The 27,381-nt window shown below is 41.9% G+C and overlaps 1 protein-coding gene across 2 annotated transcripts; it reads left to right on the plus strand.

Moving 5' to 3' along the window:
* The first annotated feature begins 1,536 nt into the window (after positions 1-1,536).
* Positions 1,537-20,159, plus strand: LOC131426082 (histone deacetylase 6). Of its 2 annotated transcripts, none has more exons than XM_058588514.1 (9): positions 1,537-2,230; positions 3,047-3,622; positions 3,817-4,088; positions 4,154-4,346; positions 16,466-16,525; positions 16,784-17,909; positions 17,971-18,707; positions 18,943-19,030; positions 19,111-20,159. In XM_058588514.1, the coding sequence occupies exons 1-9, from the start codon at positions 2,228-2,230 to the stop codon at positions 19,443-19,445; spliced, it is 3,390 nt and encodes a 1,129-aa protein (XP_058444497.1). In that variant the 5' UTR covers positions 1,537-2,227; the 3' UTR covers positions 19,446-20,159. The 2 variants fall into 2 exon arrangements, with proteins under 2 accessions (XP_058444497.1, XP_058444498.1); XM_058588515.1 differs by lacking the exon at positions 16,466-16,525 and adding an exon at positions 16,595-16,654.
* Positions 20,160-27,381: the final 7,222 nt, after the last annotated feature.

Raw genomic sequence — 27,381 nt, forward strand, 5'->3', positions numbered from 1 at the left:
GATGTATAGCTGGTTAAGTATCGTAACAATTCAAATCATAAAGTTTTCTCATTCTTTTTTTTTTGAAAACAATAAAATGTACAGTTTGCAAATTGTTGCAAACACCACGTGTGCAAGAAATTCAATTGTAGAATGGTAGAAACAATAAATTGAATCGTTGTAAATGAAAAAAATATTGTCAAGATACAATAAAATGTATTGTAACCCATATAACTAATTGTGAATCAATTGTTTATGCTGTAAAATCAATAGTTTATTTTTTACGGGGAAGCTAGCAGACGTGCAACAGGTTCCATCTATAGATTCGTATATATTGATATATTATATTGATGTTTCGTTTTTGGACCTATTTTTCACTGTTTAAACAATGTTTACTTAATAAACATGGTATTAACAACAATTTTACACCACATTTGTTTCGTGAGCAAACATTTCAACAGGAAAAAAGTTACTAAGAAATCAAATCCGTAGTAATTTCGTTACACTTTCGTGTTGTGAAATTTGGAAAATGCATCCAGGTAAGCATAGTAAAGAAAAACGTTGTCCTACGCTAGGACAGGACCAGACAACTGGCTTCTTTTTCCAGAAAAATATTTCTCTTCTTATTCCGGTTGCTCCCTGCTGTAAATAATAAATGCCTCGGGATCACTGTTGCCAGTAGAGATAATTATTCATTCTGAAAACTTTCTCCCCTTATAACATGCAATTATTTATCATTTGAAAACACTTAGACAAATGTTATATCGGTCAAAAATATAGCTCTGGATTCATTTTGATCAAATGTTTGTTTTGAAGAAAACGTTTAGTTGAAACAGTTTAATAAAATTTTTCTACAACACTCAATTTTGGGTAATTAATTTCTGCAGCTTTATTAACTAAAGTAGGTATTCAACATATTCTATTTGAGAAAAATAATAACATACAGAAGTATCCAAAGATTCGGTGCTATTCTCAACCAACATAATCAATATTCTCGTCCATATCACACTTCGTGATTTCAGGCTTTCTCTTTGTATCATCCAGTGATTGTTAAATGTACTCGTATACTTTCCGCATTGACAGGACTTAAAAATAAATTGAACTTAAATCCTATTGAAATTAATAATTTTGAAAAGATGACCCGAAAAATAAAATATCCAATATCAAGCTACATTGTTACCGACGATACTGACAACCCTTTTTCTACCACCCTGCAGTAATATTGATTTCAACAACTTGTACTTGCTTATGTCAATTTCAACCAATCACGAGCTGGTCCGAAATTGGTCCTAAAAGTGGATTAACTATTGTCAGGTCCTGTCCTAGGTCCTACGTAAAAAAACACATCGATTGTACTGAACATTAAGGAATTTTTGGTTCTGAATGAATCATCAATGAGTTGCAATCAATTATTTTTACTGTGCAGAAGTTTAATAAACATCGCATGAACTCTACTAAGTATGTGTGTGTGTCTTCTTATGCACACACTGAAATCGCACCCCGTAAAAGCTTCGCGGGACTGGTTTTGACAAATTTGTTTACACTCTTTTCGCTCCCATTCTGGGCTTCAGTTCAGTCGCGCAGTGGATCCGCTATAAATCATAGATTTGCAAAATATTGCGTTATAAAGCAAGTAGATCGTACTGAACGGGAACTTCGGTGTGACGGTGATAGTTGAAAAGCGAGTGATACGAGTGATATCGGCTACCAAAGCAAGCTAGGGCCCCGCGAGAATACCCTTCACGAAGCGTGACAAACTAGAGAAAAGTTTCCACGTGTGGAAATTTCGCATTTTTCTGCTTGGTCCCTCAAGCGAGAAGCAAATTACTGTGCATGCATTGCTGCTGGATTGGTGTTTGATTCTGCTGAAAGGAAAATGTTTAATTTCAGTCATCGTTGTTGATCCGGTTCGATATTTGCGACGTTTCGGAACGAGAAAGCTGCTGGGCCACGGTATTGAACATCGATTCGAACACCATCGGGAGTGACGAATCCGCAGCTGCAAAAAATCTCTAAAATCTGCAGCAAGTGGGTGGTGTATTGTGTGAGCTAGGTTTTTTTTTTCTTTTTTCGGGTCGACCTACGCACTTCGGTTCCTCCGAAACTCAAGAATAGCGGGAGAGAAAATGGGAAGTGAATAAACTTCAGTGGAATGAAGTTTAAATATTGACTTTTTTGTTTTGACAAGCTTCAATTGTGATCTCTACTAGCTGTTGATCAACAGGACGAGTTACAATACGTCTCAGTCATGGTAAGTTTATACGAGTGACCGTATAGTAGGCTGTGCATCGGGTAATTGGCATGATAAATTCAGCTGAGTACAAGGTAACCAAAAATGGGCACTGGCATTGCAGATAAACCTTCGGATTGTGTTCGTAGTGCTACCAGGAATGGTATTCTTGTAGTTGCCCTTGTGCTTGTTTTGCTGCGTTGCGCTTACAGCTCCTAGCGGCTGTCTAAGGCTCTTGGGGAAAAGTAGGAAGGTCGTGTAATTAAGATAAACATTTATTTATTCGTGTACGAGATGTCCGCTGCCTCCTTCAGTCCGCTAAACATTTTGATAGAATAAATTAAGATTGCGTGATAAATATTTATTTTGTTACATAGAAACCCAATAAAGGAAAGAGTAGTTAGTATAAAGGCTCTCAGCAAATTGACCTTGGGCTAAGCGTTGAGTATTTTTCTTCGTGGGAAACCAAACATTTTCATTACGAAGAAAACGACACGATAGAAATTTTTATGATCCAGCAAACAGCTTGGTACAAAACAAAACAATTTGACTAAGAATGGAGAGTAAACAACTCGACATCTATCATGTTGTTTACTAAACGAGAGAACTTCCAAAACCTTATCACGGCTGCTCTCTCCAGCAAAATGGGAAATAAGCTTTATCAAAATAAAACAAAGCGCAGAAGCTCTCGCTTATCACAGTCGTGTTCGAACCGAAACAGTCATTCGGTGCTCATGGCATCCACCTGACAACTGTCACTTCGATTATCCTGCATTCTCCTACCAGTTTCGACCTAGATTATTAATCGATTTGCCCTTCGTCTAACTTTTCCAACAGAGTTCCACCGTCGTAACCCGTCGGGGCGCCCAGAAATCCAAAGTCATAACCCGATCGCAGCAGGCAGCCGTCGAAGCGGAAGACGCGGAACGGAAATCGAAATTCTACGGACGGAAACCCGTTAGTAGCACACTCGCGGAAGCGAAGAAACGAGGCAAGCTGAAAATGTCCTCACAAGCAGCGGCTGGTGGTCACGTGGGCTCCGATGGTTTACCGCTGTCGGATCAGAACGGAGTTCAGCTGAAAGACATCTACAGCAATGCGATGACAGCGGCCGAGCTGATTCGGGGTTCGACCGGACTGGTTTACGATGAAAAGTTTGCCGAATATCGGTGCCTGTGGGATCAGGGATACCCGGAGTGTCCGGAACGGTTCACCCGAGTGTTGGAACGATGCCGGCAGCTGAAGCTGGTCGAACGGTGTCAAATGATCGAACCGAGAATGGCCACCGAGGCGGAAGTGTTGAGCAAGCACACTCCGGAACAGGTGGAAATTCTAAAGGCTACCAAGGAGTTTCAAGATGTGGATGCACTGGAGGAGCTCAGTTCGCATTACGATGCTATTTACATACATCCGGTAAGATTTACGATGTGTCTGAAGATAATACAGAAAGTTTATTTGTTCAGATAAGGCGAACCACCAATCGGATTGTTTTGAGTTGAGGATCCATTTGGTCGTCGTCGTAGATAATTGACCATTCAAACTAATTACTATTATCTGTCGGTTTTTTGTTTTTTTTTTAATAAAATCTATTTTTACCTTATTATTAGTCCTCCTACGATTGCTCGCTACTGTCGGCTGGAAGTACAATCGAACTGGTGGATGCGGTCGTGGCCGGACGAGTGCAGAATGGGATGGCCATCGTCCGACCGCCCGGTCATCATGCCATGAGAGCCGAATACAATGGGTACTGTTTTTTCAATAACGTTGCCATTGCGGCCCAGCATGCTCTGGACAAGTTAGGCTTGAGGCGGGTGTTGATCGTCGACTGGGATGTCCACCACGGTCAGGGTACCCAGCGGATGTTCTACAATGATCCACGGTAGGTTTATATAAAAAACGTGTTTTTTGCGCTGATCTAATCACAATAATCTGTTCGAACAACAGAGTGTTGTATTTCTCCATCCATCGGTACGAGTGTGGATCCTTCTGGCCCAATCTGCGAGAGTCCGATTTCGATTGCATCGGAGAAGGCCCTGGAGTGGGGTATAATTTTAATGTACCCTTAAACCGAATAGGAATGACCAACGGAGACTATTTGGCTATTTGGCAGCAGCTTCTACTTCCGGTGGCGATGGAGGTAAGTAAGATGAAAGAGTTTGTGTTATTCACGCGGGGCGCCGAACGGATGTAGAACTTTTATCCTCTACAACAATATTTGCAATAAAAATAATTATATTAACCTAAGATGTTGGCTTGTGGACTGAACATTTGCAATCGATTCTAAAGTAGTAGTGAAATGAGAGGATGCGAATGTGCTTGCGTGTCATAACTCTACCGTTGACAGAATTAAATACCTGTCTGTCGCAGATATCAGTTATGTTGGGTGACTGACAAAAAAGAAACTCCTGCGATGGTCTCTTGGTAAAACAGGAGGTGGGTATTACGATCATTGATACAAATTATCTAGCAAGAAATACGAATCGGAACAATCGGCAACGAAACTATGATTGACTTCCCATGGTGTAATCGAATACTGCACAAAGAAGTGTAAACTCGCCCATTCGATCTGTTAACACTGCAGGAACTTTGTTGAACGGGACAGAAGGTGTAGAAAATCGGGTATCAAGTGGCTATCTTTTACCAGAGCCGGGAGAACTTCTAGTGTACTGGAAACTGGCATCATAAATGCGCCAGTGCGTGAAGCGATCAGTGATAGAATTTGTGCATTGACAATTAAAAGTCGTTTCCTCAATTATAGCGTTATCAATACAAACTGCGTCCTCACAAGACGAGGCCCAATGGCGTTAAGGAAGCATTCTACGTACAGTTGGAACAGATCTACGATAGCTATCAGATATAACGACAAAACGGAACTTCGGAACTTCGTGGCCTCCCGTGGAATGGTAATCCGAAGCTTCTTGCTTCCACACCAAGATATTCACAAGGCTTCCTGGAGATCACTCTCAACCTCAACCAATCTCGAATAGCAGCAAACAGAGCTTAAAATTGTCACGCATTCTCAATGAAAGAATCCAGCTCAACAGCCTCATGTTCGTCTTTCTACTGTCCATTCAAAACAAACAAACAGAGACGAAACATTTTCTTTCCTCATTGAAACAAAAGCGAGTATCAATGCCAACCTCACTCGTTCCCCTTTGACAGGTTGAAACCAAAATAACGTCTGCAGATGATGACTGAAAGGTAGAAGGAAAACAAAGAACACAATCTTGAAACTACTGTTCTGCTTGTATCGTTGACTGGACATGAATCTCGTTCTCATTATTTGTCAGCAGAGTTGAGAGTGACAATCATCTCTCGTCATTTTCGTCCATTTTGAATCAATGGAAATTATTTTCATTAGCTCTGTTGTCATTAGATCGTGGAGAAGGGTGTAGTAAGGGTGAGAATGCCACAACACCGCACGAAAGCGAACGAGGAACGATACAGACAGGCACGAAACAGACAGGATACGGTTTGCAGGAGGAGGAGGAGGAGAGAAGCACAGCGAATGATGTGGGCCGATCTGGTAGATGTTGATTTAACAAGTATTGGTGTCTTGAGTGGCAAGCAACGAATGGTCATAAACCGAGTTTTTCGGAATCGAATGCTTGATACAACAAATAACTTTACCGGAAATAGCAAATAGTTCATAGGTGGTTGTGAAATATGATTAAATGTTTTTCACTAATGGTGTTATCCACAAAAACCCTGACTGAATTCAATCAGCATCAGCAAGTGAATCGCGATCAGTTCCAAATCAACAGTCGATGTGATCGGATGCGTATTTACGTTTCTCTTAACATTTGTCCAGTCGAGCGTTTTAATCCATTCTCAAGGTCATTTTGCTCTCTCTGTGTGCTAGCGAGTGTTAGTATCAATAGGCACAGTTGGCCAGTGTCGGGTGCTATTGTGATATCACTGTATATTGTGTTCTGGTGAAAAGTGCCGTTATACGTTGAACATTATAGACAATTGTGTTTTTTTTCCTCGTGGAGGATTTTTACACACCATCTGCGGTGATACACCGATCTGCAAAAGCGAGAACTTGGTGGACGATCAGCCGGATTTTAAGATAAGTACTGTCTTCTCATTGTTTATTCTCCCGCCTTTTTATTATCGGTTCCTCATCATTTTATCCTCACAACTATCCGTGAGGACATGAGCAACTCTGAACCTGATCCTCCCCCTCCCGATGATAAGATGGAGACTTCTGCTGACAGCAGTAAGATTCGCATTAAGAGCTATCCGGATGGGCTTGCACTCCCGGTCGGACCTTATGCTGTATATTTCCGGACCAAATCAATCGACAAAAAATTGAATACTTTGAAAATATCTCGTGACCTGTCCTCGCGATATTCTACTATAAAAAGAATAGATAAAGTACGACCAGACAAGCTCAGGGTCTTACTAACCAGCTCTCAGCAGGCAAACGAGATTGTTCGAAATGAGCACTTTACGCGGGACTACCACGTGTACGTACCAGCTCGTGAAGTCGAAATAGACGGCGTGGTAACCGATTCGACTCTGACTTGTGAGGACATTCTTAAGTACGGAGCAGGTTGTTTTAAAGACCCCTTACTTAAGAATGTCAAGATACTGGATTGCAAACGCTTGCATTCAGTATCGATCGCCGGGGATGGAACAAAATCTTATCCCCAATCAGATTCTTATCGAGTTACCTTTGCTGGCTCGGCTTTACCCAACTACGTCCTCTTGGACCGGGTTCGTCTGCCCGTTCGTCTCTTTGTACCGCGAGTAATGAACTGTACCAACTGTAAACAATTGGGGCATACAGCTTCTCATTGCTGCAATAAGCCCCGGTGCGCCAACTGTGGGGGAGGACATGCGGATGGCTCTTGCGGTAAGGATACTGAAAAGTGCCTCTATTGTAAGGAGGGTCCGCATGACCTCTCGGCATGTCCCGCGTATAGACTTCGCGGTGACAGAATGAAGCGTTCTCTGAAAGAACATTCTAAACGCTCTTTCGCCGATATGCTGAAGAGTGCCACTCCCCCCAAACAAATAACGAACCCATATGCCTGCTTGTCAAATGACGAGAGTGATTATGACGACCCTTTGGAAGGTACATCTTCGGCTGTCCCTCAAAGCTATAGAAAGAGAAGAAATATATCCTCCCACAAGCTTCCTAGTAAGGGTTCGAAGATATCCTCAGAAGGGCCTTTAAAAGTTACAGCTAGAGGAAGTGGTGCTAAAGCAAAACCGAAGCAAAATGCTCCTGGTCTAGGAAATCTAAATTCTACGAAAGAATTCCCACCACTTCCTGGGACATCAAACCCCTCAAGCGTCCCCGAAAATCTATCTGAGAACCAACTCAGTGCTGGACTTATCAAGTTCTCAGATATTGTGGACTGGATTTTCAAAAATTTCAACATATCTGACCCTCTTAAATGCATTTTAATTGCATTCATGCCTACAGTGAAAACATATTTGAAGCAGATGACTGCAAATTGGCCCCTTCTTTCAGCGATCGTGTCCTTCGATGGCTAAGTCACCCTCTGAGGTTAAGGATTCAATCACTGTTTTACAGTGGAATTGTAGAAGTATCACCCCGAAAATAGATCCTCTCAAAATTCTAGTGAATAATCTGAAATGTGACGCATTTGCATTGTGCGAAACTTGGCTAACTTCTGATGTACCCCTAAACTTCCACGATTTTAACATTATTCGTCTGGATCGAGATGATCCCTATGGAGGAGTACTTTTGGGGATCAAAAAGTGCTATTCTTTCTATCGCATTAACCTCCCCTCGATACCAGGTATTGAAGTTGTCGCATGTCATGTTACAATCAAAGGTAAGGACCTTTGCATTGCTTCCATCTACATTCCCCCAAGAGCCTCGGTTGGGCATCGGCGGCTCAGTGATATCGTAGAGCTCCTTCCTGCACCGACGTTGGTTTTAGGAGACTTTAACTCACACGGTACGGGATGGGGCTGTCTTCACGATGATAACAGATCAACTATGATCCATGATATTTGCGACAACTTCAATATGACACTCTTGAATACGGGAGAAATGACACGGATTCCTGCACCACCAGCAAGACCAAGTGCGCTGGATTTATCCCTCTGCTCGACATCGCTACGGTTAGATTGCAAGTGGAAGGTGATCCCTGATCCCCACGGTAGCGATCATCTACCTATCGTAATCTCAATCACCTGCGGATTAAGACCATCGGAGACAATCAATGTTTCGTATGACCTCACACGAAATATTGATTGGAAAGACTACGCAAATTCGATATCTGAGAAACTCAAAACAACACAAGAACTTCCTCCGGAGGAAGAGTACACGTTTATGGCTGGCTTGATTCTCGATACTGCGATTCAAGCTCAGACGAAACGTGTACCTGGCGCGAAAACTAACATCCGTCCTCCCAATCCGTGGTGGGACAAAGAGTGCTCATCACTGAACGCTGATAGAGCCTCCGCGTTCAAACAGTTTAGAGCCAATGGAACACCTGATAATTATCGTAATTACGCAACGTTAGACACGCAAATGAAGAACTTAATTAAAGCAAAAAAACGCGGTTACTGGCGCCGGTTTGTTGACGGATTAACAAAAGAAACATCGATGAGCACTCTTTGGAACACAGCCCGACGAATGCGCAACAAAAACACCACAAACGAAAGCGAGGAATATTCTAACCGCTGGATATTCGATTTCGCTAAAAAGGTATGCCCAGACTCTGCTCCGGAGCAGAGGATCTCCCGCGCCGCGACGTCAAATGCAAACGAAATACCGTTTTCGATGGTAGAGTTCTCACTTGCGCTTTTATCGTGTAACAATAAATCTCCGGGGTTAGACAAAATCAAATTCAACTTGTTGAAAAATTTACCTGACTCTGCCAAAAGGCGCTTATTGAATTTATTCAATAGGCTTCTTGAGGATAATATTGTCCCACATGACTGGAGACAAGTAAGAGTTATTGCCATTCAAAAACCAGGGAAACCAGCCTCCGATCACAATTCGTATCGGCCGATTGCTATGCTTTCCTGTATCCGGAAATTGTTCGAAAAAATGATTCTGTTTCGTCTAGACAATTGGGTCGAGACTAATGGCTTACTTTCAGATACACAATTTGGTTTCCGCAGAGGAAAAGGAACGAACGATTGTCTTGCGTTGCTCTCAACAGAAATTCAAATGGCATTTGCTCGTAAGGAACAAATGGCATCAGTTTTCCTAGACATCAAGGGGGCTTTTGACTCAGTTTCCATAAATATCCTATCTGAGAAGTTGCATCAGCATGGTCTTTCACCAATTTTGAATAACTTTTTGTACAATCTATTGTCCGAGAAATACATGTATTTCGCGCATGGTTATTTGTCGACAATACGATTCAGTTACATGGGTCTTCCTCAGGGCTCATGCTTAAGCCCCCTTTTATACAATTTTTACGTAAACGACATCGATAAATGTATCAATAAATCTTGCACGCTAGGACAACTTGCCGACGACAGCGTTGTGTCTATTATAGGACCCAAAGCTGGCGATCTGCAAGGGCCGTTACAAGATACTCTTGCCAACTTATCCATATGGGCTCTTCAAATGGGTATCGAGTTCTCTACGGAGAAAACTGAGTTGGTTGTATTTTCAAGGAAGCGAGAACCAGCACAACTACAGCTTCAACTAGGGGGTGAAAACATAGCTCAGGTCTTCACATTCAAATATCTCGGGGTCTGGTTCGACTCCAAAGGCACCTGGGGATGTCACATTAGGTATCTGAAACAAAAATGCCAGCAGAGAATCAATTTTCTTCGCACAATAACCGGAACTTGGTGGGGTGCCCACCCAGGAGACTTGATCAGGCTTTACCAAACAACGATATTGTCCGTAATGGAATATGGATGCTTCTGCTTCCGATCCGCCGCGAACACCCATTTCATTAAACTGGAAAGAATTCAGTATCGTTGTTTGCGTATTGCCCTAGGTTGCATGCAATCGACTCATACGATGAGTCTCGAAGTGCTCGCGGGCGTCTTACCGTTGAAAAATCGATTCTGGGATCTCTCATATCGATTGCTTATCCGATGCGATATCTTGAATCCGATGGTGATTGAAAACTTCGAAAGGTTAGTTGAGCTTAATTCTCAAACCCGTTTTATGTCCTTGTATTTTGATTACATGGCTCAGAATATTAATCCTTCTTCGTTTGTTTCCAACCGTGCTCATTTCCTGGATACTTCTGATTCTACTGTGTTTTTCGACACATCCATGAGAGAAGAGATTCGTGGAATTCCGGATCACATACGCCCTCAAGTGGCCCCTAATATTTTTTATAATAAACTAAGAACAGTCAACTGTGAAAAAGTGTTTTACACTGACGGATCAAACATCAACGAGTCCACAGGCTTCGGTATCTTCAATCAGAACATCACCGCTTCGTACAAACTCAGTGATCCGGCTTCAGTTTACGTCGCAGAATTAGCTGCCATTCAGTACACCCTCGAGATCATTGAAACCTTGCCCAAAGACCATTACTTCATTGTCACGGACAGTCTAAGCTCAATAGAAGCTCTCCGGGCAATGAAGCCAGGAAAGTATCCCCCATATTTCCTGGGGAAAATACGGGAACATTTGAGAACTTTATCTGGACGGTCTTATTTAATATCGTTAGTCTGGGTCCCTTCGCATTGTTCCATTCCGGGCAATGAAAAGGCAGACTCATTGGCTAAGGTGGGCGCATTAGAAGGTGATATTTATGAAAGACCAATCTGCTTCAATGAATTTTTCAGTATCTCTCGTCAGAAAACTCTCGAAAGTTGGCAAACTTCATGGACGAATGACGAACTGGGACGATGGCTACACGCCATTATCCCTAAGGTATCGACGAAACCTTGGTTCAAGGGGATGAACGTGAGTCGCGATTTCATTCGTGTTATGTCGCGGCTCATGTCAAATCATTATACATTCAACGCACATCTCCGGCGTATTGGGCTCGTGGAGAGCAATCTCTGCACCTGTGGCGACGGTTACCAGGACATCGAGCATGTCGTGTGGTCGTGCGTAGAGTATCGTGACGCCAGGTCGAAGCTACTGGAATCCCTTAGGGCCCGAGGTAGACCGCCTGAGGTTCCGGTTCGGGATGTGTTGGCGAGTCGGGATAGTTCATACATGCTTCTCATTTACCAATTCCTTAAACACATTCGTATACAAGTGTAATCTATTATATCTTGCAGAGAAAGTTCCTCCCATTCCTCGACGATATTTTAACTATGACTAAGAATAATCTCCAACTGCAGGTTCGACACTAACATCCGCCCGATTCTATCGACCCCTCGTCCTGTCCACCATCTTCATTGGAACTAACTAGATCTTTTTGTTGTCACTAACTTTTCTGTTCTCCCTTTCCCCGTCTCTTCACCATCTCGTTGTCAACTAATTAGATCTCTGTCGTTTTCTAGGCATTTCGTTCCCATATCCCCTTTTTACCCCGTTTTTCTACAATATTTACTAGTCTATGTCTCTTTTATTCTCTTCCGTAACATAACAATCAACCCCAATGGAAGACCGCTCCAATCGATAACCAGCATGCGGGCCACCCGCCGGGTCTTCGTAGCCTGGGGGTGTTTCCCGCGGACCCATACGGACCAAAGGATGCGGCCAGCATAAATATTTACCAACGTCATCTGGAAGACACACGCTATATTCAGTTCATCAACCACTGCGGATTGCCAGCTGTAGACTGGATTCTCGAGAATAGACAATTTCAACACCAATATTACAGTTTTATATTAGTCGTTAACTAAAATTAGAAAAAGTCGGCATCTTAGAGCTTAAGCAGTGTGCCTAAAAAAATTATATTATATTGTTGAATAAAAAAAAAGTGAATCGCGATGAAAAAAAGGTGAGTGGGTAATGTCACAGACATAACTGAAGGACGCGAATACGAATTGAACTGACATGCTTCTCTCACACTTCCGAATATAGATAAGTTCCAGCATACCAGAAAAACCGGAAAAGGTTCCTGAGTCCATGAATTAACCCGACGAACACATTTTATACGGACTCAGAACGTTTTGATGTACAAGCGCTATTTGTGTTGTTGGCAGTGAGTTAAAACAATCAATTTGGCTAAAAAATGAAAATTTCAAGAGAAGGATTTCGTTGAATTTTTTTTTCACAACTTTCGCCGTAGATAGTCTCAACAAGAGTGTGTCGATGAACTTAATACTTCGTATGGCGATCAAGCACCATAAAAAACACTGTATATCGCTGGTACAGTGAATTCAATCGTGGTCGTAGTTCGGTTACCGACGAACTTCGTGAAGGTTGTCCGAAATCAGTTGTTTTGCCAGAAACCATCGATGCTGTGCTTGAACTGAGAATGCAAGATCGTCATGTGTCATACCGCGAGATAGAGCCATCCTTGGGCATTAGTTCCACACGCGTACATTTAATATTGCATAAACACCTGGCCGTAAAAAAGGTTTGTTCTCGTTGGATCCCGCACAATTCGACAATCGCTTAGAAAGAGGCTCGTGTTGATTGGTGCAAGGAAATGGTGCATCACCCGACGTATATAAGATCGTAACAGGTGATGAATCAGACGATATATACGTATGGGCCGGAAACAAAACAGCAATCGACTGTGTGGGTGTTTCAAGACGAGCCAAAACCAACAAAAGTTGTTCGCGCACGAAGCACTTCGAAGCAAATGGTCGCCTGGTTTTTCGGAAGAACGGGTCATGTGCCGCTGGAGTAACGTAAGACGGTCAATTCTGAATTGATGGGTCATCCACCGTACAGCCCTGTCTTGGCACCCAATGATTTCTTTTTATTCCCGCATATCAAGAAAAAATTGCGTGGTCAACAAATTTCGACGCCAGATGCTGTTGAAGCATTCAAAAACCATGTTTTTGAGGTACCATCTCCACAGGGGCAAACATGCTTTTCTGATTGGTTCGAACGCTCGAACTTTGAAAACAATAATGCCGTTTTCACTTAAAAATGTTTGTTCTTATTCGCTATTCCCAAAATGTAAGTAGTGGCCCGATGTAAGAAGTTTAAATCAATTGTTTTGAGCTCGAAAATACTGCCATCTTTCAAATACATATGGCATATTTGAACGATGATGTTGCCAAAAAACGAATCGTGCTAAAATTAAACCGAGGCAAAATGTAACAAAAAAAGAGTGCTGTACACAGTCTTTTAGCTGCATACATATCATACAACGCTCAAAACTCCTACTGTTGAAACGAGCGCTACCGTGTGATGATTGAAGATTTTTTTTGCCCAAAATGGAAGAATTGAACATGTCTGCCATGTGGATCTCTCTGCTGCTTTTGATAAAATTAATCACGCTATCACTATTGCCAAATTGGACAGACTGGGCTTCGGTTCCAACATTCTTCGGTGGATTCAATCGTATCTTTGCAATCGACGGCTGGCGGTTAAGATCAATGAAAATGTTTCCAAGGAGTTTTTTGCTTTTTCTGGTATTCCACAAGGCAGTCATCTCGGACCACTGATATTTCTACTGTATTTCAACGACGTGAACTTTTCATTGAAAGGTGCACGATTATCTTTCGCGGACGACCTAAAGTTATTCCAAATTATCAAGACTCTTGAAGATGCCTGTCTCCTTCTAAGTGAGCTTGAAATTTTCTCCGAGTGGTGTGAAATTAATAAAATGTCGCTAAATATCAGCAAATGCTCGATTATCGCCTTCACACGAAAAAAAACACCAATTCGTTTCAATTATTGTCTTCGAGGATCAGTGATTGATAGAGTCAATTGTGTCAAAGATCTTGGCGTTCTTCTCGACGAACAATTGAATTACAAGCAGCATATTTCGTACATCGTGGCAAAAGCTTCTCGTTGTCTAGGATTTGTCATGAGAACCGCCAAGCAATTCACAGATATATATTGTTTGAAATCTCTCTACTGCTCGCTTGTACGGTCAACACTCGAATATTGTTCGTCAGTATGGAACCCTCACTTTCATAATGGAGCTTTAAGACTTGAATCAATACAGCGCAGATTCGTTCGTTTCGCTCTTCGTCGTTTGCCCTGGAATAACCCTCACCAGCTGCCTAGTTATGAAAGCCGTGCGATGCTCATCGGACTCGATACTCTACAAGTACGCCGAGATCTGTTCCGTGCAATGCTGATTGCCGATATTTTGACGAACAATATTGATTGCCCTGCACTACTTAGTGAAATCAACATCAACGTTCGTTCTAGAGCTCTTCGCAACAACAACCTCCTCAGAATGCCTCTACGTCGTACTAACTACGGAATCAACGGTGCCGTTATTGGATTGCAGCGAACCTTCAATGGCGTATCGATGGGATTCGATTTCCATTTTCCTCGTAGCAGAATAAAAGCGAATTTTTTGAATATTCTTAGAAATAATCATTAGGACTTTAGTTTGTCTGTTGATTAAAATATATAAATAAATAAATAAATAAAGGCAAAAGCGCCTTATGAATTATTCTCTTAGATACTCGTTTATACCAAACATTTCAGAAAAGTTTAATTTTGAATTATTTGAGATTATGTCACACAACTGAAAATTTTATCATAAAATTGTGATCATATTTCCGATGGCATGTAGCAACAATTATGTTGATTCGTTAGATACAACAAGAGATATTCACGATCAAAAACTTATCACTCTCTCAAAGGGCAAGTTTTGAAAAGGCACCCCATAGTAAAGTAAGTCGTATTTACGACGAAAAGTGTTCACGCAAAAATATTAACTGCAATCATTGTAAAATAACACAATCAAGCTACAACTAACATCGAGTCGATCAGTATTTATTACGAGGGGGACGACACTAAAAAACTGCACTTCGCTTCGATTAGGCTTTTTCACGCTGCATACGATTATGCACACTTTCCTTCTCTTTGCTACACATAGTAACGGTTGAATATGGATCGATTGTCTTTTCTTGAATTTTTGCTGGTTAAAAACATAATCATGGAGATATGATGTATCGTAATAGGCCATGAAACCTGAAAGTTGCAAATGTCACATGAAGATGCCAGATGCAGACAGTTCGGAGAGTTGTGAACTATCGTCCTGTAAAATCAGTTTTGTTATATTCTGGTGCATAGCTAACCCACACACCGAGAGCGTATGCTCCGGATTATCAGCCATATCCTGTCGGAATGTTGGCCATTCTCGTTTAATATCTGCGTCATTTTCCACAGTTTCTATATTCAACTCGAACCAAAAATTATTCCGAATTTCATCTACATCGTACACTGTAGGGTTTCTCTTGTAGAGACGTTCCATTGTCTGATTTTTTTTAACGTCTGCGAACCTTCAAAATATGCTAGAAGGGAAATCGTGAAGTAAACCGTTATGTAGTTTGCTGTTAATATGTATTAAAGTAAAAAAAAAAGAATTGTTATCCTTTCTATAAGATTTTCAATAACATATTAAACACAGCTTCATTCAGTTTTGGCTTCAGTATTAATGAAAAACGTTTCTAAACATAAAAATTGCAAGTCTTAGCATCTAACAAAATATAAAACCAGTTTAATATCACAGACAGAGATATCTTTGGGTAAACATTCAAAGGGCTACAATAAGTTGAAATATATTCCATCTTCATGCTCCCAGCTACTAAGAAAACAAATTTTCAATGTTGTTTAACCCTAATTTCATTTTACCAATCTGCTGACGAATCAATGTTGACACTCAGTGAACGGTTAGAAACGCTTTCAAACGGATCGATCTAGATGTTTGGATAGATGTAGTTTTTTTCGCTTTCCATTGACTTTTTGTATTTTATTTGAAAAAACCAGATCTGTCGTCCCCCTCGATTTATTACTAAACTAACAATAGCAAGAGCAACGAAACCAATAACAGCAACAACGATTACAACAAGAAAAACGTCTACCGAGAAATGGACGAAGATGCGAGCGGTGAACAATCAAGTCCCTGAATTTTTGCTGGAAAGTATTGAGAACGCTACTTTAGGAGGAAAAATGGTTACAAGATCCAGTACAACAAATTGGAAATTTTTTTCATAAAAGTGGTAGTTGGATGGTGCCAATTCTGCACTATGAGGCGGGTCGGGCTCAATTTTCAATTCACTGTGAACCAAATAGTTTTTCACCGGAGCCGTCTTGAACGTGAGGGCATAAGTCTCAATATTTGTTAATGGTGTAGTTATGATTTGATGAAAAAGGATTCTAGTTTAATAACATGATTATTGAAATTACATATTTCGAACCGCTGTTCGAACACAAACAAAATCATACTCATTTTACGTTTTTTCTAGTACCAGCCAGAACTCGTCCTGATCTCCGCCGGCTACGATGCAGCCTACGGTTGTCCAGAGGTTTGTATAAATTCACAGTCGCTAATACTGTTTCTGTTTTTTCTTCTTTCTTCGATACACCGAATTCAGTTTGATCCTGAAATGGTCATCGTATCGGCCGGTTATGATTCTGCACTAGGTGACGAAAAGGTAGAGAGCTAAATTGACCTCTAAATTTGAATCATAATTGGCCTCAACGAATACATTTTAAAGAAAACTTGTCATCTTCCTCTCGGCGATTCGAACTAAACCGGTTCCCTATTCTTCCTCCCCATCCAGGGTCAAATGGAGCTTACACCGGCATTCTATCCGCATCTGCTGTCTCCGTTGCTGTCGTTGGCACAGGGACGTGTTGCAGTGGTTCTGGAAGGTGGCTACTGTCTGTCATCGCTGGCCGAGGGAGGTGCACTAACTCTGCGTGCTCTACTCGGTGATCCCTGTCCGGTGTTGGTGGAAAAACTTCAGCCACCCTGCGAAACTATGCAGCAAACCATCCTCAACTGTATTCATTCCCACCGGCCGTACTGGAAGAACTTGCAACTGAACGAAACCTACGGTCTGGAAGAGGTCAACAATGTTAATCCGCAGCCAAATTTTCATCAGGTTACACAACTTTACATTCAACCACCGCCGCAACCGGAACCGATTCGCTATGCCACCCGGAACTGCTATCCACTGCAGAGCGACGACGAGAAGAATCGGATCGAAGAACGACTGACGATGCTACAAATCGCCACCAATTTAAACTTTCCACCGACTCGGGTTTGCTACGTTTATGACGAACGGTTGCTGGAGCATCGGAATCTACATGAGGACCTCCATCCGGAACAACCTCAACGGATTGCGAAAATCTACCAACGCCACGAAGAGTATCGACTGTTGGCACGAATGAAGCAACTTAAATCACGACACGCAACCACCGATGAGCTTTGTTTGGTTCACTCGCGGCAACACGTCAACCTGGTCCGCCGAACGGTCGAACGGGAAGAGATGAAACAGGTGGCGGACAAGTTCAATTCCGTTTATTTCCATCCGAAAACATTCGAGTGCGCTACACTGGCCGCCGGATCTGTGCTTCAGGTCGTAGATGAAGTCCTGAATGGGCTGTCCCGAAGTGGAGTCTGTATCGTGCGTCCACCGGGGCATCATGCCGAGTCCGACCTGCCGCATGGGTTCTGTATTTTCAACAATGTTGCGATTGCCGCTCAGTATGCCATTCGAGATCACGGCTTGAAACGGGTGCTGATCGTCGACTGGGATGTGCATCATGGCAATGGGACGCAGCACATTTTCGAAAGCAATCCGAAGGTGCTGTACGTGTCCGTGCACCGTTATGACAATGGGACGTTCTTCCCGAAGAGTCGGGATGCGAATTTCGATGTGGTCGGCAGTGGCGCCGGGGAAGGTGAGTTTTGTCGGTGAAGGTTAAGGAAATTCCCGAACTTAAAAGGTTTTTTTTTTCGCAGGTTTCAATGTTAATGTTCCTTGGAACAAGAAGGGCATGGGTGACCAGGAGTACGCTGCCGTATTTCAGCAGATCATTCTGCCCATTGCGTACGAGTTCGATCCGGAGTTGGTGCTGGTATCGGCTGGGTTCGATGCAGCCATCGGTGATCCGCTCGGTGGGTGCAAAGTGACCCCGGAAGGGTACGGCTATTTCACCCACTGGCTTTCTTCGCTGGCGAACGGTCGGGTGATCGTCTCTCTGGAGGGAGGCTACAACGTCAATACGATATCGTACGCGATGACGTTGTGCACGAAATCGCTTCTCGGCGATCCGCTGCCGTTGCTTCAATTGAACTCTCGCTATAACGGTCCCAATTCGGCCAGCCAGGAAACCATTCGAAGTGTTCTGACGGTGCAGGAAAAGTTCTGGAAATCGCTTCGCTTTAACAAAAAGCTTCCGAATTTCTGCAGTGCAGCGGAACCGGACCTGGAAGGTGCGTTCAATCGGCTCCAGCTGTCTTCTACCGATACGTCCACGACCGGTTGTTCCACGGCAAGTTCTAGTCCTTCGAAAGAGCAAACCGTCGGACTGGTGCCTGGTGCTCCGTTCGATGGAGATGACCCGGCCGGATCTAGATCCAGTGGGAAAATGACGACCATCGCTGACGATGGACAACAACCGGGGGGCAGTGCTGGCCGGTCCAGTGCTGATGTAAAGAAAGAAACACTCAGAGATTTCTTGGCTGCTAATTTGGAGGTGAGCCGACGTGTTGTTCACAGTCATCTTTTGACTGAAAAGTATATGACAAAGTTACCTTCGGCGTATCGATGGCGTTGCTTGAAAAAGATGGACAACAATTTTACAACAAAAATTTGACTGCTGTTTTAGACTAAGTATTACCTAAATACGTTCAAAGACTAGACGTCTTTTCACATTTTTTGACTGACAGTGCTCGAGTCGCCTCTCATAAAAAAAAACCATCTACTTCTAGGCCTTACAAAATGAAGAAATGTTTGCCGTTGTGCCGCTTCGCGATTGTCCCCATTTGAAAGAGCTCAACCCTGACAATAGCCCGGAAAGTAAGTGCCATTTTCTGTGTTCGAAATAAATCCATCGGTTGACCAAAAAAAAATTCCTCCTTCCCTCGTCCCATCACAAGAAATCAGTACAAAAACACCCTGCGATGGTTGCGAGTCCCCGCTGGAGAACTGGATCTGTCTGCATTGCTTCCGGGTGCACTGCGGTCGGTACATCAACGAGCATGCCGCACTGCACAGTCTCGAAGCGGACCATCCGTTGGCGCTGAGCTTCAGTGACCTGTCGGTTTGGTGCTACCGGTGTGAGTCCTACATCGACAATCCGGTGCTGTATCGGTACAAAAACCTCGTCCACGAGGATAAGTTCGACGGTGAATCGCTCGTGTGGTCGTACGGCAGTGATCTGTTGCTGCAGGTCACGCCGGGTGCCCCGGCCGGAACCAAACCGAAGGAATGATATTTGTTTCTGGCCAAGATTCTCATACGGCTATTGATCCTCTACCTAACCAACTACCTGGTGACTGCCTTCTTCAAATAGGGACGCGTTCTACGGTTTTGGAACATTTTTTTAAAACAGAAATTCTTGTTATATTTATTTATTGTTAAACCCTTCTCGGCTGGTTGGCGCGTGGCTTTACGCGCGAAGTATTATTTTTTTTCAACGGACCGTTTGAGTCACTTTCTGGTATGTAAGACGACGGAAAAACCTAACTTTTTTGTATTAACGCAGAGGTCGCGGTTGTTTCCAGAAAACAAATGTTTTTACTTGTTTAGAATATACAACAGCACGGATTTTACAATGCTAACCAAAGACACATAATTTATAAACAATAGAAACATAACAAATCATTGACGTACCACCCCCGAAATGAGCGCGCTAGTTGCTAAAATCGATTCACACAATCGAATTGTTGTTCGAAATTATTGGACCTCAAGTTGCAGACCTCAGTATAAAATAAAATTAGAGACGGAAGTTGATGACAGATAGAAGTGTTTTACTCAATTACATTTGCTGGTTACACGGTGGCACCCGGAAAAGTAAAGTAGAAATTTTGGCTTATCGAAATTCCAGAACCACTATAGGAATCGTTGGTAACTTAATGAAATTTACTCTAATAAAAAAAAATAATACAAAAACAAGTTCTAACTGTAGTTACTAGTGAAATGGAAATTGTTTGCCTAAGACTCTTTTTAATATTGTTATCACAGCCATAAACATGAGAGAATAGATATTGTTCGCTTAAATACTTCTAGCTGCTTTATTGGAAGTCAATAAGAGAATGAATAAAAAAGTTCGAGTTTTTGAAACACAAGCATCACACGATCGAATTACAGAATGCAAATTTTTACATTCAATCGACAAAATCCGATTCGCTTGAAATACAGAATAGGGGTGTATTACTTCTGGAACACCGAATGTTGCGAAGGTCAGTACTCTGACTCAGTAGGTGGTGGTTGGTGGCTAATACACGCAGATAAATGGAGCTTATTTAAAATAACAAATCAGTTTCTAGATTTTTAAAACTGATTCATGTTAATTTGAAGCTAGAATATGATTGTTTCAAACCATTTTCTCCATTCAATACCAACAATGATCTCTGATATGAATCAAAATTTTGATCTTGCCAAACGAAAAAAAAGTTGTCCCAGCTGATTTTATTGCTGCAATAACTCACTTATTAATTGCATATCAACAAAAGTAGAGTTGATTTTATTGGCGATATCTATGTTGATTCAATTCTGCTTTACCTTTTGGTTGAGAAAAAAAATTGATTTATTTTATCTGTGGTCTTATTTGTGTAATGATACAACAAAGTTTATTGTTCAAACGAACCGTACCAGTTTTATTTCTCATAAATCAGTGCTGTTTTTTTTCAGCCGCGAATGAACGGAAAAGTTTGTACGCATATCAAAAGTGAAATTTTATCTGCTTATTTCTTTTTCTTGGGGCTTTTCAACTATTCAAGCGTGAGTATTGATAATTAATATTAGAAACTGCATAGCATTCCATAGCACGTTTTCTCCACAACAAATATTTGATTCAGGTTATGAGCAATTCCAGAAATGCTTAGCAGATCATCAGACTCGACCTTCTCCGATTTGGATTAAACTTTGCACATGGCTTCAGTATAGTAAACCATAAGTTTTTAACCGATGGAGAGGGCAATCCGACTGATTTTTAAACAGGGCGTATGTATTTTTGCATTTCACAAAAATTGCCTTTTTCAAATCGTAGTAATTCGGAAACCGTTAATTGTACAAAAATGGCGTCCAGCGAGGAAGTTATAGGGAATCAATAGGGCACTCTAAAAAAATATACACTGAAAAAAAAAATTGATTGTTTTTCTCAATAATTTCAAAAAGAACCAAAAAAATTAAATTTAAAAAAACAGGGTTTCGATATTTTTTTGATAATTTTTATTTTAAAGCTCGTATTAAAACCTACAGATTGATGGCTATCCCATACGTGCCCTTTGAAAAATGAAGAAGTTACAGCTAAAAAAATTTACAGATATATTCGAAATTTCAGGTTCTCATTGAAAGATAATCATTTAAACAGTAGAACTAAAGTAACTACGTCAAAACGAATAAACTCATGTAGAATCAAAGAGGTGTGCCAGTTGACTACCTACTGTTTACAACCAACGTGCGTACCGGCGAATTTCTTACCTAAATTTTACCTGGTCCACATATAAATAGCTATGCATCGTAGAACGTAGTATCCTGGTTTTGTGTATTCTGGAAAATTTTTCCATTTAACAGAAACCATAATTGGAAAATTAGAAGCTCAAAAGTGCAAGGTTAAATTGAATACCACGTTAAGCATTTGTGATCGCTGTCGTAGGCGGGCTTATTAGGAAAGTCATACGTCGGAAACAGAAGGGCAGTCTACAACGGAACCACAACCATCCACATCGCAATACGATTTAGAGGAAGTACCTTCAGCAGCTTCAATCAATTCAGCATCAGTCGCGGCGGAGTATTCAAGAGCTCACAACATTGAACTCTTCAACAAGGGCATCGCAGGAATCAACGTGTCTCCGTTGTTCCATTCCGGGCAATGAAAAGGCAGACTCATTGGCTAAGGTGGGCGCATTAGAAGGTGATATTTATGAAAGACCAATCGGCTTCAATGTATTTTTCAGTATTTCTCGTCAAAAAACTCTCGAAAGTTGGCAAACTTCATGGACGAATGACGAACTGGGACGATGGCTACACTCCATTATTCCTAAGGTATCAACGAAACCGTGGTTCAAGGGGATGAACGTGAGTCGTGATTTCATTCGCGTTATGTCTCGGCTCATGTCAAATCACTATACATTCAACGCACATCTCCGGCGTATCGGGATCGTGGAGAACGGGCTCTGCACCTGTGGCGACAGTTATCAGGACATCGAGCATGTCGTGTGGTCGTGCGTAGAGTATAGTGACGCCAGGTCGAAGTTACTGGAATCCCTTAGGGCCCGAGGTAGGCCGCCTGAGGTTCCGGTTCGGGATGTGTTGGCGAGTCGGGATAGTTCCTATATGCTTCTTATTTACCAATACCTTAAACATATTATTATACAAGTGTGATCCGTTGTATTTGGCATAGAAAGTTTTCCTTACTCTTTTCGAGACTAAGAATACTCTTCACCTATAGGTTCGACACTAACATCCGCCCGATTCTCCCAATCCCCCGTCTGTCTACCATCTTTATCGATACTAACAAGATCTTTTTGCTGTTACTAACTTTTCGCTCCCCTTTCCCCAGTCTCTTCACCATCTCGATGTCAACTAACTAAATATTTGTCGTTATTAGTTATTTCGTTTCCATACCCCCCTTTAACAATCCGTTTTCCTCAACAATTACTTCTTTATTTTTTTTCTTCATACTATTCGGCATCATCACCATCATCGCCCACGGAAAGCCGCTCCAGTCGATGACTAACATGCGGGCCACCCGCCGGGTCTTCGCAGCCTGGGGGTGTTTTCCGCGGTCCCCCAGAAGGATGCGGCAATTTTAAATACATTCTCACGTCACCTGGCTGATCCCAAGAACGAAGGACCACTCCTGTCGATAACTAGCACGCGGGCCACCGGCCGGGTCTTTGACTCGGGGGTGTCTTCTGTGGACCCATACGGACAAGCATACGGCCACTACCATTGAGTAGCAACGTCACCAGTAAAACATTAGAGGCCAGCACCTACACAATCCTTATTATTAAAAAATGCCTTTGGCATCATAGAGCTAACGCATTGTGCCTTAATAAATATATCTTATGAAAAAAAAACGTGTCTCCGTTATTAACGAAGAAAACCCGGAATGTTAATTATCCTCGAGAAAAATATTTGTATATTCTAAGAGTTGGATGAAGTGATTACTAAAATGATAGAGCAGTTTGCTAAGCCTGATTGCACTAGGAATGAAAAAGTGCGTTTGTTGTCAGTCTTGCCAAACTCGTGGTCAATGGAGAAAATAGCCACCCAATTCAAGGCGAACAAATACATTGTGTCGGAGGCAAGAGAATCAACGGACGAAAAAAAGCCAAGAAACAAACGGGACGCAGCAGGAACGACACGATAGAAAACGAGGAGCTTCAATATTTCAACAGCGATGACGTCAGCAGAGTAATGCCGGGATCAAGAGATTGCGTCACAGTCAAAATGAACGCAGTGTATATTTTTTTTTTGAGTGCCCTTTTGATTCTCTACAACTTCTTCCTGAACGTCATTTTTGTACGATTAACGGTTTCCGAATTACAACTTGATCATTTGCATGCACCCGTGAACTGTTTTAGCTGTAACTTCTTCATTTTTCAAAAGGCACGGATTGTGGGCAATTTGGTGGATTCATGTCTTTTGGGACGAAAGTGACATTTTTGGTAGTATACCATTCTACCGTTGATTTCGAGTAGTGGCAAGAAGCAAGATCTGGCAAACGGACAACAGGATCCTTGTGGTTTCGAATCATGGGTAGAAGTCGTTTTTGTAAACATTCCTTGATGTATATTTTGCTGTTCATTGAAGCAGTGGGTATGAAGGGTTTCGAAATCCAACCGCAGCTACAAATTGCTTGCCAGACCATAGCTTTCTTACTAAATTTTTCGACTTCAATCGATGTCTCGGACTGGTTTAACACCGTATAATATTGTGGTCCCGGCAAGGATTTGTAATCGAGTTTCACGTAGGTTTCGTCGTCCATGATAATGCAGTTCAAATTTCCAGCAAGAATCGTATTGTACAGCTTTCGAACCCTCGGTCTGATCGATGCTTCTTGTTTCGGACTACGTTTTGGTTGTTTCTGCTTCTTATAGGTTCTTCACTTTTTTGGCCACATCCCGAACTGAAACCTCCTTCTTTTGCTCGAACGCCTTCAGTATACTAATGAAAACGAATAAACAACTGCACAAGTGGTTAGAGAAGAGTGTAAACAACAGGACGCAGCCATAAAAATTGACAGATTCTGAACCATTGCGAAAAGGCAGCGGTTTTTGGTTGCGTCCATACTTTCTGGGACAGTCCTTTGCAATATTAAACCAAATTTTCTTTTGTGTCTATTTCAATAAAATAAATCGATGTGTGAAGCTCAAATTTAGTTATATTTCAAATATTTTTCTCTGCGTGGAACAAGGTTTTTACACAAGTTGTCTCTACCGTTGTGAATCTAACCTTCAGCTACCATTTTCAATTTGTCGCGCAGAAATGACCAATCCAAAATCCAATATTTCTGGTTCCGCGGAGCTAAACCGGACTCATGTGACATATATTGGACTATAACTTACTTACCTCACCTATCAGCTCTGTGGTGTTCTTTGCTGTATCTAGGAGTGTTGGATAATCATGATCAGAAAAAAGTTCATTTCATTATCAGTCGCGAAAAATCAGTTCAAGAGATTTTCTAAAAAAAAATCTCAGTGACTGGAAAAATCACTTCCGAGATTTTCATTCATGAAACAAGCTTACACAAAACTCTGAACCTCGAAGTTCATAAGCAATTTTTTGTGTCAGCGAAACTTGATGACGAGTTTTCACCCACAGAAATATCGTTAAAAAGATAATCGAAGGGGAGAAGAGTCTCCAATAGTATTTCGATGCTGAATTTCCTTTACGTTTCAGTTCGACACCGAACTGAATCGTGAAAGACTTTATGTTTATTCAGTCCCTGTCAGCGCTGGATATCTTATTAATATGATTTCTTTGATTAAACTCAATAGAACGCTATTTAGCATGAATTATGAATTTGATTCAGGCCCGTGCGCAGGAGGGGTTTCAACCTCCCCTCCCCTGTGGAAGATTTTTCAACATTAAGTTCCATGAACAATAGAGTACTTATTATATAAATGTGCAAATAACTTGACTTTTCTTTCAAATTTTTGGCGCCTTACCCACCTTTAGAAAGCCCTTCCCTCTCTTGAATCACCACCCCCCTTGGACCCCCCCCCCACTCTTCTTTGAACCCTCCCTTGAACCCCCCCCCCTCCCGCACGATATTTGCGCACGGGCATAATTTGATTTATTGAAGTAACAGGAGCGCAGCATTGTCAGCATGTCTGAAACACTCAAACGCGGCGCCTGCGTCTGGCGCGTTTGAATTGGCGTAGCGATAACCTGTTACTCTCTGGGTGTACACTTGCTTCACAATGGTCAGTAGAAATTTGGTGAACAAACTCACCGAAACCGAAACCGCTGAATCGTCGGGCAATTTAAGAATTAAATCGTTTGCCTAGTGGTTTGGGACTGAGAAAGCCGTCAATATTTAAATAAACTCATCTTCCAGTCGTCACAACCATCATACATAACCTCAATATTTCGATATCGTTACCGTCTATCAATATTCGTGGTGGGAGGCGTAGTGTTTCTTCTTTAGAGTCTCTTCCTCTCAAGCATTCAACGTCGTCAGCGAAGCCAAAAAGCTGTACGGACTTTCTGAAGATCGTACCAGTCGTGTCGATCCTCGCTCTTCGAATCACACCTTCCAAAGCAATATTAAACAAAAGATCACATCACCTTGCCGTAGTCTTCTCCGAGATTCGAAGAGAACCGAAAGCATCCCAGCTACTCGGACGTAGCACATCACTCTGTCCATAAAGGCTTTGACCAATCGCGTCAGTTTCTCCGGAAAACCTTATTCGTGCATAATCTGCCATAGCTTTTCTCGATCGATTGCTTCCATCTGTCGACCACCTGTCATTCGTTCATAAGAAAGTTACCACTGGTATTTCAGCACTGTGGCGTGTAGCCACAATTCACCTTTTCATAGATCTTTCGTGTATCATTTACGCGGTACAGCTGTTCCATCGCTTCGCTCGATACCCTGTTGTTGCACTAACTCTAGCTGATGCGCTTATTCTTCGAAAGTTCGATCACTACGTAGCTGCTCGAGATTGAGTTTCGGCGTTCGTGTGTGACGAGTTGTTCCTTTTCTTCATCAGGTCTCGTCTCATGTGAGCAGTGTACGTCGATAATGTTGTAGTTGAAGAAAATGCCTTTAACCTTCAACACACACATCCTGTCGCTGATTGGTTTCTATCCAACCATGTGCTGACGCATCTTGCCCAACACTATGAAGCCTGTTTGAAACACAAAACCACCTTTTCCTGTTCATCGCCAAGTAACTTCATAGCCGGAAGTCGAGTCCAAATAAAACCCAGTAATGGTATATAAGTATGTTAATCAAGTTCGTTGATCAATTGATTATTACTTCTGGTTCCGGAGATATGATGCTATAAGTGACCTAACCGACAAAACACTTTTTCTACCGCTCAATTTTATCTCAGAGGTGGTTGAACCTATTTCAACAAGCTTAGGCTTGTTTAAAAGCTACTATTGACGCATTGATAAATGTACAAAGATCAAATGGCTGCCACTTTTGGTTCCGAGCATATGATGGTATAAGTGACGTAAACGAATAATCGCACATTTTTCATCGACTGAATTTTCTCGAAGATGACTCAACAAATTTCGATAAACATTTGACTGGAAATCTAACAAATGTTTTGATGAGACTTTTTAAATGACAAGAGAAAGACATTATCACACTACTAGGTGGATTAAAAAGGGGCTTGTTTTAATCGGGCTGCTCTCGTCAGTCTTCTTCCATCCAATCTGTTTTTTTTTATTCGCCTTTTCATGAGGCTGAGTCAACTCACTCATTAATAATTAAATTGGAATATAATAAATAATCTAATTCCAAACACCGACACACGGCAGTGTCCGGTACACTCCGGCCGCTCGTAAACTCCCACGTGTATAGACGACCACAGTGCGTGTTATTATATCTGCTTCAAAACAGAAGAGCGAAAAAGAGCGACTTAAAGAGAGAATCTAGTTTTTGGCAGCAAGAGAAAATGGTTTTCTCACGTTGCCCTTGTTCTTTTTCGCGGTGGCCCAATACGAAAAAGGGCAAGTGAGAA

The sequence above is a fragment of the Malaya genurostris genome, chromosome 1 (genome assembly GCF_030247185.1).
Source record: "Malaya genurostris strain Urasoe2022 chromosome 1, Malgen_1.1, whole genome shotgun sequence".
Taxonomy (NCBI): domain Eukaryota; kingdom Metazoa; phylum Arthropoda; class Insecta; order Diptera; family Culicidae; genus Malaya; species Malaya genurostris.